At 51.6% G+C, this 12,389-nt stretch overlaps 5 protein-coding genes across 5 annotated transcripts; 3 read left to right on the top strand and 2 right to left on the bottom strand.

Annotated features, from left to right (window-relative positions):
* Positions 1–296: 296 nt before the first annotated feature.
* Positions 297–1,414, top strand: LRP88_02980 (cytochrome b5 reductase family protein; the record flags this gene model as incomplete). The annotated part of the gene is made up of 4 exons (XM_083239611.1): positions 297–465; positions 526–613; positions 669–1,209; positions 1,265–1,414. 4 exons carry the CDS (start codon positions 297–299, stop codon positions 1,412–1,414), a joined length of 948 nt encoding a protein of 315 aa, XP_083104741.1.
* A 698-nt stretch (positions 1,415–2,112) lies between these two features.
* Positions 2,113–3,806, top strand: LRP88_02979 (uncharacterized protein; the record flags this gene model as incomplete). The annotated part of the gene is made up of 2 exons (XM_083239610.1): positions 2,113–3,556; positions 3,610–3,806. The coding sequence occupies 2 exons, from the start codon at positions 2,113–2,115 to the stop codon at positions 3,804–3,806; spliced, it is 1,641 nt and encodes a 546-aa protein (XP_083104740.1).
* Positions 3,807–4,700: 894 nt separating this feature from the next.
* Positions 4,701–5,737, bottom strand: LRP88_02978 (uncharacterized protein; the record flags this gene model as incomplete). The annotated part of the gene is made up of 3 exons (XM_083239609.1): positions 4,701–4,752; positions 4,800–5,289; positions 5,347–5,737. 3 exons carry the CDS (start codon positions 5,735–5,737, stop codon positions 4,701–4,703), a joined length of 933 nt encoding a protein of 310 aa, XP_083104739.1.
* Positions 5,738–7,714: 1,977 nt separating this feature from the next.
* On the top strand, positions 7,715–8,688 carry LRP88_02977 (HAD-like domain-containing protein; the record flags this gene model as incomplete). Its single annotated transcript, XM_083239608.1, has 2 exons — positions 7,715–7,827; positions 8,091–8,688. The coding sequence occupies 2 exons, from the start codon at positions 7,715–7,717 to the stop codon at positions 8,686–8,688; spliced, it is 711 nt and encodes a 236-aa protein (XP_083104738.1).
* A 462-nt stretch (positions 8,689–9,150) lies between these two features.
* LRP88_02976 (kinase-like domain-containing protein) lies at positions 9,151–10,823 on the bottom strand (the record flags this gene model as incomplete). The annotated part of the gene is made up of 4 exons (XM_083239607.1): positions 9,151–9,645; positions 9,746–10,277; positions 10,332–10,489; positions 10,539–10,823. 4 exons carry the CDS (start codon positions 10,821–10,823, stop codon positions 9,151–9,153), a joined length of 1,470 nt encoding a protein of 489 aa, XP_083104737.1.
* Positions 10,824–12,389: the final 1,566 nt, after the last annotated feature.

The raw sequence follows: 12,389 nt of genomic DNA, 5'->3' as shown, positions 1-12,389 counted from the left end.
TATGCGCCCAACTGCCAAGATAACGATGGATACTCCAGTCACTCATAGCCAGGACGAGAACTGCAATGAAACGAATCCCATGTTTTTGTCCTTTTGTGTCGTGTGGATCTGCTATGGATTTTCTCTCAGTCGAAATAGAGTGAAGCCCCTGTCTTCTTCAAATGGACTTCCCCAAGTCAACACCGCCTTATCTTCAGACGAAATCTCAGAACATCCCTACTCAACCAATTCCTCGAATCGTCCATTAGTCTTTTTCACCTTTCCCGGTAGCCTGTCTTTAAGCAACATTCAACAACATGCCCGTATCTTGGCAGCTTGATCACGGCCTACCTAAAGGTCTGGCGCTCTGCTTAATCCTGCCAGGGGTTGTCGCCATCGGCTTCTCGTTCTCGACACAAGTCGACAAGTCTCTCTCCTTGTTAACTGCAATTATTTTCCTTGGAGGTGCATTATATCTCGGTCTTGGTGAGTACCTTGAATTTCGACCCCTATCTGCATTGAGCTGCTGACATCCATCGTTGTCAGGCCCAAGACACAGAACCGTTCTCAAACCCGACGTTTCCCAAGAGTTCAAACTCGCCGAAAAGACTATAGTCAGCCACAATGTAGCCATGTACGGCATAATCCCCCCATCATGTGACTCTTTCCTTACTCACCATCGAATTCAGCTATCGCTTCAAGCTACCATCTCCCGAGTCGATCCTTGGCCTCCCTATCGGCCAGCATATATCCATCGGAGCAGCCATCAAGCAGCCCGACGGCAGCGTCAAGGAAATTATACGGTCCTACACCCCTATCTCGGGCGATCACCAGCCTGGCTACTTTGATCTCCTCATCAAGGCGTACCCAAAAGGGAACATCTCCCAATTCGTGGCTTCACTTTCCATCGGTCAATCCATCCGGGTACGGGGTCCTAAGGGAGCCTTCACATACACCCCAAACATGGTGCGCCGGTTTGGAATTATCGCCGGGGGTACAGGCATCACGCCAATGCTCCAGATCATGACAGCTATCGTCCGAGGCCGGTCTAGTGGGGATAGAACGAAGGTAGACTTTATCTTTGCCAATGTTACGGAGCAAGACATCCTTCTAAAGGATGAGCTTCACAGCCTCGCAAAGGACGCGGGCATTCGCATCCGACACGTGCTTGACAAACCTCCCCAGGGCTGGAAAGGGGGAGTTGGCTACATCACGGCCGACATGATCACTGTAAGAAACCGAACAAGGTCTCACTTTCTCAGGGGCTTCCGCTAATGGTGAACAGAAATGGCTTCCTGCCCCTGCTCCGGATGTAAAGATATTGCTTTGCGGCCCACCTCCAATGGTTGGTTCTCTGAAGAAGGTGACTGAGAGCTTAGGATATCAGAAAGCTCGACCCGTGAGCAAGTTGGAGGATCAGGTTTTCTCGTTTTAGAAAAGGTGGTCTACTCACCTGTATTTCTTCTCGGTTGTCACGTATCTCGAGCCAGATGTCATTTCCATCTCGTATCAGTAGTCAGTAGCAGTAGTGCTAGGATATGCAGATGAGGAAAGAATTAGACCGCCATAACGGATGACCCAAAGGACTCAGATTTACGGCTTGGCAGTGGCTTAAACAGGCATTGTGATCCCTCTCGATTATCAGTAGGTAGTTCAAATAAGGCCATGCATGTTCCACGCGTCATGGTCGCAATCGCAATGCCAAACTAGGTAGTCAAATCCAGAGTCTAGATCCCCGCGATAACATTAATCAAGATCGATCAGCCCAAGTAGTTTAATCCTTCGGACCCATCATCCATAGCCTCCCGCACCACAAGACATGTGCCATGTTCCAACGCCTAGTCAGGCCCATTTGGCCCCGGATAGACAAGAGGCCCATCTTGTTGCCTTTAGTGGTATAGCCCTGGTTGGCCCCCTAGTCCTCGTGTCGGCGGCTAGTCTATCGACTTTCTCGATCGTCTCTATCTTGGCTTTTCGCAAGGTTTAGTCGCTTCGGCCGCTAGATATGGCACGTCCATAAGAACCAGCTCAACCTACGACAACTCGTCGATCTTTTCGACATCAGCCATTCATCGCAAGGATCATCTTCAACTCAACTTTATTTTATCTCCATCTTCTTGTTTCTACAACAAGATGAGTTCCACTCCCATTCCGGGCACCGTCCAGCTCGTCGACATACAGGGCGTGGTCCACGCCAAGCACGGCGAGGGCCACAAAGACATCGTCCTCATCCCTCAACCCAGTGATCATCCGGATGACCCCCTTTCTTGGACTCCTCGACGAAAGTTGTTCAACATCTTTTGGGCAATGACTTGGTGCTTCCTGGCTGCCGCAATTATCTCGGGCCTATCTCCTGCGTACCTCATGATCGAGGCCGATACGGGTATCTCTGTCGCAGACCTCAGTACTGGCAACGGCCTCCTATATCTCTTCCTGGGATGGGGAACTCTCATCACTCAAAACGTCGCCCTCACCTATGGCCGCCGCATCACCTTGGTCGCCTCGATCCTGCTCACCACATTTGTTACTCTATGGTCCGCCTACGTCGAATCACGAGCCGAGCTGTTTGTTAACCGTATAATTCTCGGCATTGTTTCGTCTCCCATGGAAACTCTGATCGAGGTCATCATCGGCGACGTCTTCTTCATCCACGAGCGAGGCCTGTATATGGGAATATACTCCTGGAATCTCTGGTGCAGCGCCTTTCTCTGCCCTGTTGCCTCTGGCTTTGTGGCAGAAGCCCATGGCTGGCGTTGGATTCAGTACATCCTTTCTATTATCGGCGGAGTTCTTACTGTCCTCACATTTCTCTTCTTTGAGGAGACCATGTTCAGTCGTCCAGAAACAGTGCCTGCTGAAGCTCTTGAGATCACCACCAAGGGCGAAGATGCCCCCGGCTTGATGGAAGCAGCGTCTCAACAGCCTTCAGAAAAGCCAGAGTCCAGGGATGAAGAGCAGAAACCGGCCTCAATCTCTGCTGGGCGCCAAGCTGAATACCCGGCTGAGCCAAAGACTTTTGTGCAAAGGCTAGCTCTATGGGGATTCCAGTCGCCACGACCAGCGACCAAGCGCGCCATCCTCCTCCCCTTCCAGCTTTTGCGATATCCGACCATCGTCTTCAGCGGCTTCCTTGTCGGTGGTATCCTTTCATGGTATAACGTGGTCGGAGGTTCCTTGGCTCTCATCCTCGGCAACGAGCCATACAACTTTGGGACCAACACGATTGGTCTCTTCTATCTTGCAGCTGTTGTTGGCGTTTCCATTGGCTGTGTCCTCTGCAGCACAACAAGCGACAGGATGGCCGTGTGGTTTGCCAGGAGAAACGGGGGCATCATGGAGCCAGAGCAACGCTTGTGGCTCTGCCTTGTGTGCATTGTCGCGCATCCAGCTGGTTGTCTGCTCTACGGGATTGGCGCCGCATACAATTTGCACTGGGTAGGAATCGCCTTCGGGCTTGGCCTCATCAGCGTGACTCTGCCCATTGGATCGGCTTTGGCTTTCAACTACATCTTGGACAGTTACAAAGAGGTGGCAGGTGAGGGTCTCGTCACCTCTATTTTGATCCGTAACCTCATGGGTAAGTACAAAGATTCACCTCATATTCCAAGGATTTCTTCTCACATTATCCAGGTTTTGCCTTCTCCTACTCAGTCGTACCAATGATTGAAAACCTGGGACTCAAGAATGCCTTCATCTTGATTGCAGTTCTCGGTCTTGTGCTATGGTGCATGTGTCTGGTCATGATTCTCATTGGCAAGTCTGTGAGGCAAGGTTCGGCAGAGAGCTACTGGAGGCTCGTTGACAAGTTGGGTGCTACAGCGCACTAATAGCATCCATGTTATGGATATCGGTCTATAGTGGCTGTGTGGTAGTTATATAGTAATTACGGGCTTTATTTGCTCCAAGTGTTTTTGATTGCTTTATGTGATCAGTCTCAGCAGATCCACTTCAAAACCCAATGCGCACTAACTCAACCCTCTACAATCTTCTCTTCTCTTACATCCATCACAACTTATCATGAATCCAACACTGGAGCTTCCCAGCCTACAAGATGCCCCTATCCGCCACCCAAACTGCTGTCTAAGCTTTTCATCCAAACTTATTGAAATCTTGACCCGGATATTCTCCAGCACCGCCAATCCGGATGGAACATCAACTGTGCTCTCTATCGGAAGCGGCTCAGGGCTACTCGAGGCCCTCTTGCTCGCCCATGTTGAGGCCAAAGACGGCTCAGGGGCTCCCAGCTTCAATGTGGAAGGTGTCGAAGTCCAGCAGTTGAGTGGGAAGCCCCCGGTCAACAGATACCTCCCAGAGCAAGCCATCTACACAGTTCGCGGTACTTGGGATGTCGTTTCAAGACTGCAAGATCCCGGTGTAACAGCCTTGATGTTTGTCTACCCACGACAGCCTGCTCTAGTCACCGAATACATCAAAGCCATTGCCGAGCAGGATCTACGCATACAGACAATCGTCTGGCTGGGGCCTATGGCCGACTGGGATGTCTTTGAGCCTTGCTTTTTAGCCAACAACGAGCACCAAACAGAGTTGGAGAAGATACAGGGGGAAGAAGCTGGGCTTGACGGATATGAGATGATGGCAGTGTTGAGAAGAACAGGCCAAGTTGAGAGGCAAAGCATCAGGCAAAGTTAAGATTCTGATATCAGCATTTCGAGAGGCCACCAAGGATTGCTCCAATCGACACCATTCAAAAATAAACCCTCTCATCGATCCGGGGTTCCCAGTTGGGTGAACACCATCAACACTGCCGCGTACCTGTAAAATGTCAGAGCAACTCATCTAAAATGTCATGGTTTTCTTACGCCGCAGTCGCCCCCAGAGCCTCAAATGGCTTCGAAGCCATTGCAAACGACAATACCAGAAGGAATATGAGCACAAACATTGTGATGACTACGAGCTTGGCCCGCAATCCGCTCATGGCCTGGAGGACCCAGATGGGCGTGATGAGCATGACGACACCAATGATAACAATCACGGCAGAGGCAAACGTGTCTATGCGGCTATCCGAATAGTAAGAGACGTGCTCGGCGTCATAGTTTGGCACTGTCTTGTCCTTGTGCCTCCAGATTGGCAAGGTCCGGATGGTTAACGAACAGTCAATGAGACGGCGCAACGGCGTCTTGTCTTTCTGGGCCACACATATGAGGTCTTTGTCGTGTCCCAGGTATTCTTGTTCTTCGGGTGCTATAGCCGCATAGTCATGGTTGTAGTGCCAGTTTCTGATGCTGCTTATGTCCCGGTTGGGTGCTCCAGAATAGCTTCGGAGCTTAGACTGCTGAAGTATAAAGGCATCTGGTTCGCCGAGACTCATTAGTTTCACGTTCACTGCTTATATTTCAATATACTCACTATACTTGTAGAGCTTGTCCGCTATCCTTTCGATCAAGTCTCTTCGGTCTATCACATCCCCTCGAAATCTCCCATTATGTCGGTCTGGTGATCCACGTTGGCTATAGGTTTCATCCAGTTCCCTCAGCTTCTTCTCCAGGACCGATATCTCGTCTTGTAATGCAAGAGCGACTCGGACATTGAGTGCACCGAAGCGTCGAAGAACAAACCAGTCATCATCGGATGATAGAAACTCGGTGTATCCGTTGTAGCCGATGAACTTCCACGGCTTCTGCTGAATTTCTTCTTCTGTAGGGGGTGTATCTTGACTGTGACCAGACTGAGTCTGGATTGTCGAACCCGGTTGTGTTTCTGAAGAATCACGGGTATGTATTGATGCTCTTTGCGACATTTCAGAGACTCTGAAACATTTAGCATCAAATGCATTACAGAACAGGCTTCAAAGTAGGTAGCCAGACGCAGTTTGAGTACAGTCGAATGGTTGGGTTGTGTCATGCTACCGATGCAGCCCAGAGAGCCTTGCAGGTGTAAAGCCTCACAAGGCGAACAAGGCAGCCAAGCAGGCCTACCAAAGTAACTAAGCTACCTGAGATGGAATTGTAATTTCATCACTGTTCAAGGTCGTGGCGGTCTCTTATTGGACATTTTATTGGCAGCAGAGCTTATATCTACCCAAATCAATTCAGGCTAGATCTGGCTTAATCCACGCCAAGTCCAGTTCAATCGTAGTTTAGAGAGCTGCAGTGATATGAGAGATAGCCTAGGGGGAACGCCATGTCGAAGGGCGCCTGCACACCCTACCACCGCTGTTGATTTTCCTTTTCGTTGGATTTTGGGTTATAGCTTTCTGCCCCGAAGTACGACACATGGCTAACCGATCTTGAGCCGCCCTGTGTGAAGATGATCTTCTTATGAATCCCTCAGTGATCATGCCAGCTGAACTCGGCTCCAGTAATTATTTCAAAGTGGTCCTTAATAGTCCCCAAGCCTTTAGTGCCAGCTTTCAAGCCGACTTACCCAACCATGTCATGTTTTGTGACACAGGTTTGGGTTTCGAGCTATTGGGCTGGCTCACCACCGAGCTCACAGCCCCAGCTAAGGCAGAATCCACGGGGTGGTTTTATGAGCTACCCGTCAATATGCACTTTCTGTTTATTTAAGCCCACAGTAAGCGCACCTGAGCGCTGATCTCAGCATCTCCAGATAATTGTGCGACTAGCCCTTGTGACCCATCTCGAACACCGGCACGCCTTGCGAATTATTTTACTATGTTTGAGGACATCAGAGAGAACGCCGCCGGGCACGTCAAGAAAAAGGGCGGAACGTCTGGGAAACCAATTACTCTTGCACCACCTCCACCTACGATCGAGCCAAACCAAAGAAATGAAAAGCAACAATGATTTCAGTAGCGATTCTACAGGTTCGGCCGGAGCGTCATCAACCTTGAAGACGATGGTCTCGGAATAGTGATGAACCATGGCGAGTTTGCGAGTCATCTTGGGTCCATGCTCTGTCGTTCAATGGGGGAGAAGAGCTGAGCAAGCAACTGAAAGGCGAATTTTAGTCCATAGACTTCACGTCCAAGGACAATAAAGCAGTCACTCCGAGATGTCCGAAATCGACAGCTTTTTGCACATTCGGGGTCTTTCCGTCGAACGCAGCAATCAGGCAGTAGCCAGTGTTGGTACGAACGGCAGTGCTTTTTGATTCGGGATTGAGGTGGCCGATAGGGTTGGCTGGGAAGAGGACTAGAGAGCTCAAACAAATTTCAATTCGTTTGAGACTTGATTCAGGTGAAGTCTTTCTGAGCCTGGAACAAGTATTTTCTTCCATCACAATCGTTAGGCTTCATTAATCAAACCGGTTGCATCATAATAATAAGCTTGCTCGTGGCGGTCTTTTCAGTCCATTTTCACAATAGTTGGTCCAACCGTTCCAGGTCAACATTCAACTACATATTCAAGAAGTGTTGCAGTATTCATTCATTTATAACATACCCCAGTACTTTCCTCTTAACTATGCTTAGGGCCTAAGCATTTAATAAGAGTATGAGGTTATTCAGGTCGTCAAATTAACGACAGAGCGTGGCTCATTAGCTAGCAACTAACCTTAGTAGCCCGCGGGTTATCCTCGTCCCCCCACTCCTAAATTAGTAGGTTAAAGCGTCATCTCTCAGTCAATGCCCTCATCGCCCGAATCAACAACAGCATTCATTTCCTAGAGAAGCAGACCTCACAAGCTTGGTCAGCGACGGGAGGAAACAGCCTAGTTTCTGTGCCACCTTACACCTTTCAACCCTTCCCTTGAAATTCCTTCTCCCCCGCACATACTCAACCCTCTCGGCATGCTACGCCGAGCCTTTTCCATCATGGCATCGTCACCCCCCAAGCGTTTTGTCCCGTTGAAGAAGGGCCCCCATGACGTCCCCAGTGACACTCCCGCTCTCCGGGGCGTCGTCTTTGACATGGACGGCACGCTTTGGTAAGATCGGCGCTTCCCCTTGCTTCGTTTATCTAGTTATGCGCCTCGGAGGTTTTTTACCCCAGCCAGTTCCCCCGGCTCGGCTCGTTACCCTACACCGAGGCGTCGGATCTGGTTCAAGAGGCCATGAAGGTGGAATATTGAGACAATGGCTTACAGCGTTTGAATTGGGATGGTTCATCGCCGGTGTTGTGTCACTTTGCTTCAGACTACCATTTAATCGGGTTGTCATACACTGAATATGCCTGCTAACCACCTCGCAGCCAACCTCAGACTTACATGTTTAGAGAGATGAGGCAAGTCCTTGGAATCCCAAAGACAACAGACATCCTCGAGCACATCGACACCCTCCCAGATCACGAGCAAAAGACGGCCCTTGAGTCCATCCGCGCCATCGAGCGCGAGGCCATGAAGTCGCAGACCCCGCAGCCGGGCCTCATGACCCTCATGGCCTACCTCGACGCCAACTCCATCCCCAAGGCCATCTGCACCCGCAACTTTGAGGTCCCCGTCCAGAACCTCCTGGAAAAGTTCCTCGAGGGTTCTCGTTTTCACCCCGTCATCACCCGCGACTTTCGGCCACCCAAGCCTGACCCCGCTGGTATCTTGCACATTGCCAAGGATTGGGGCCTGCAGGACGGAACCGGCGAGGGAGACGCCAGCGGACTTATCATGGTGGGCGACTCCATCGATGACATGACGGCTGGGAGGAAGGCTGGTGCTGCTACGGTGCTGCTGGTCAATGACGTGAATCGAGAGTTGGCCGAACACGTCCACACGGACCTGGTCATCAGCACGCTGGATGAGCTGGTTGATATTCTCGAGCACGGCTTTGTTGGACGAGTAATGGATGATGAATGAACTAGGGAAAAGTAGGACAACAACCCAGGGTTCTGTAGGACATGTATCACCTAACCGCTGAACAAGAACGATACCAATTTTTTTCTTCACCAAGCAAAAGAAAGATCCCTACTCAAACGCTGATTTCATTTCATCTGGCTTTCCTACGTGGTCCTAATTCCTGTACGAGGGCCCTCCTCCTACACGGCTAGATACAGAAGAAAAAACCCCCAGAACCGAGATTAAACCAGATCCGCTGCCTCCTCAAGAGATAGATGTGATCAGGCCCCTGGTTCTAGACGAGCTATGTAGTGATTTGAGTGTGATGATGGTCTGTCTAGAGACCACGATAAACATGTTCAAAACAGTGCGCCGAGGTATGCTAAACGAGTATCAGGGGGGCTGGGCCGCTGTTTTCAATATGTGCGGGAAGGGGGGGTGTAACAGTGTACAGCTTTTGGGCATCACACGGTCTGAGGCGCTCTATACGCCATAGCCCGGGTTTGGCGGCAGTCCAAATCTTCGGTTCTCCCTTCGGAGCTCGTCAGGAGTCTCCTTTCGAGGTGGGGGAGGGGGAAGAGGGCCACCAGGGGGAGCTGGTCGGACAGGCAGGCTGAATGTCGTAGCATTTGCGCTCATAGGGCCAGCGCTCTCAGGGTAGCCCGACACCTTGGGGATCGAGTTTGTCGTGGCGACACGGGGCAGTCCAGGATGTGCCGAACCCGGCGTGCGGGCAGAGCCATAGCCGTTGCGAGGCGGCGATCGGCTGTAGCTCGAACCGTACTGATCCCGAGGAGAGATGATTCCGGCCCCAGCAATGGGGATCTCGCCAGAGGTGGGAGTATGGCTTCGGTCTTCGGGTTGCGGCTGGCTCTGAGTAGGGGAATCGCTCGACCGGAGGAGCTCCTGAGTCGCGGGGGAGAGTTGAGGGGCAAGATGGGATTTCCGGTTGTCACGCTCAATCAGTCCAATAGCCCACTCTCGAAGATCGACTGGTGTTCTCTTGGCGGCTTGAACAAAGGGATCACGTTCCTGGTTCCGTTAGTAAATGTCAGACAGGCTGGGCTGCATCTCTTACAAAAAGTTCCTGGGGAGTTGGTCGAAGTTCAGGCTCCTTGTAGAGACACTTCTGGATCATGTCCTCGAGGATGCTGGGGAATGCATCACTCTTGGGGAGCTTGGGCGCCGGCTCATGGACAATCTGCTGGAGCAGGTCCAGGATACCAGCAGGGGCGCAGTCACCATCCGACAGCTGTTCGCTCGCCGCAAAGGGGAACTTGCCAATGGCAAGCTCCATAATGCTGAGACCGAAACTCCAGACATCCGACTTGACCGTGTACTTTTCTCCCTGGATTCGCTCGGGGGCCATGTAGGTAGAGGTTCCAACAAAGGTGTCGGCGATGGAGTTGACGAGCTCGCCCGAAACACCAAAATCGCAGAGTTTGATATGACCTCTCGAGTTGACAAGAATATTAGATGGCTTGATATCACGATGCATGATGTGATGCTTCGTGTAGAGATATGTCAAGCCGCCGAGAGTGGCTTCGGCAATCTTTCCCAGCACATCGACGCGGACAGGACCAAACACCTTCGAGACTCGGTCAAGGGCACTGAAAAAGGAGTCAGCCATCGCATCAACTGTAACTAGTCCAAACCATACTCACCCAACGTCCATGTATTCCATGCACATAATAACATCATTGTTAGGATTCAAAAAGGCACCGTAGAATGTAACGATGTAGTCGGAGTGGCATCCATGCATAATCTGGAGTTCTCGAACGATTCGCTTCCGTATCTCTCGCTTGGCTTCGACGTGAATGACCTGAAACCATTAGTGTCTTGCTAAGTTGGGGCCGTGGTGGTGAGCCTACCTTGCGGGCCATGACAGTTCCTGTTGTGAGGTGCCTGACTTTGCTAACGGTGCCGCCGTTGCCAGAACCCAGCTCCTTGACGATCTCGAGGTCTTCGGGTCTCAGGTCTAGCTTGTACTCGATTCCAATCTCCAACTGCTCGTCCCTGCCCGCATCTTGGCTCCCCGAGTTGAAGTCGTGTCGGTTGGTTTCGGCGGTTGGTGGGGGTCGAGGGGCGGCGGCTTTAAGGGCAAGGCCTTTGACATTTTTGCGCTTCATGGAGCGCGGAGCAAAGGGATCGGCCATTATCACGCCGGGTGAGCGATCGCGCTCGTCTAGTGAGGGTAGAGGAGAGGTAGAGGTTGGGCGTAGCGAGGCCTGAAGTCGAGTTCAGTCAGACACAGCCAGTGTCTGGCTGGTGCTCCCCGCGACGTAAGATCGGAGATGAGGACGGAGGAAGACGACAGCTCTCGGGAGCCTGTGAAGATGACAAGTGCTGAGATGCACGAGTATCGATCAAAGCAGCGACCAGAACAAGAGCCGCGTCGATCGAGGGGTCGAGGGCCGCGTTGAGATTCTCGCCTGGAATTGCTGTTCGGTGAAGTGATCTAGAGTCCAGATGGCGTCGGAGCACGCTGTGACTAGGTCGCAGCAGAAGATGACTGGATGCCGTCGCCGAGGACAAGAAAGAGTTCTTTGACAGAATGTGAAGCAAAGAACCAAGAGTATCCGTCGACCGTGGACTTATTAAGAGGTCTGGTCAAAGCGTCGCTGAAGATTGCACGGGGTGTCGTCTATCACGGCTCCTGGTTAGGCGCGGACAGGCAGGACAGTGGCCAGTGGAGGGCGGGGTTCGACCAACGATAACGTGACGGGAGTGGCTGGAGGTGCGCTGAGCGAGCTGGAGGCGCAGGCGCAGGCGCAACAAAGGACGTCGAGAGGACCAAGGCGGCAAACAAATCACATTAAGGAAAAGGGGGCCAAGACGGGTTTGCGATACAATCACCGTCTCTACAAACCAGCAGCGGCGGTCATCCAAATTATGTACCTCTGATCTGGTGGGCCACTCGCTGTAAGGGGAGAGACGACGACGGGACGGAGTAAAGGCTTATAACACGGAGTAATTATAGCGGCTGATTGAGGCCCAAGCCCAAGCCCAGGAGGTGATGCCCCTGGTTGGCGATTGGGGATGGAGACTGGCCAGGTAGGGATTTGAGACACTCCACGCCTCGAGCTAGGTGCACGCATCGACTCAGGATTGCGACGAGGTAACATGGGAGCTGTGTGATAATTTAGGTCCTACATTAGATTCATACGACAGGTCAACCAACCCCCCATCTCCGGCCACGTCTAGAGCACATCCGTGGCTGCCGTAAATCACGACACTGGTAGAATAAGAATACGCGGCATCCATTCAGATAGGAGGTTCAGGCGAGGCTTGACAGGCATGATTTCGTCCCGCGGTTGAGCATGAAAAAAGGGATGATAGACCAGACGCTCCTGCAACCGCCGGTCGATTCGGCACTATCACGAAGTCGGCACTTGGACCAGGTTTGAGTGAGATTTTGGAGACTTTGACGAATTGAATCCGGCTCCGTTTGCAAGAGAGTGAGGTTGCATTAAGAAATCCACCATCGGTGTCGCGCATGGAGCCAAACGCCTTGTCCTTGTGTAGGTACAGTAGGTTATTAGGTATCCAGACCAGCATCAATGAGGAGGCTCAACTTTCATCACTGGATGAATGATTATGTCAGTATTCCTCCTCGGCCCCCAAATTCTCTGCATAGCACCATGCCTAATACGAAAGGGGAAGTTCCAGCCACAACGCCACACTCTTTGTCTTGTGTGCTCTCATGGCTGGTCCTAAGATAT

Source organism: Fusarium phalaenopsidis, assembly GCF_050370095.1.
Source record: "Fusarium phalaenopsidis strain FUZ10S chromosome Unknown contig_32286, whole genome shotgun sequence".
Lineage (NCBI taxonomy): Eukaryota > Fungi > Ascomycota > Sordariomycetes > Hypocreales > Nectriaceae > Fusarium > Fusarium phalaenopsidis.
This window is presented reverse-complemented; position numbering and strand designations above follow the sequence as displayed.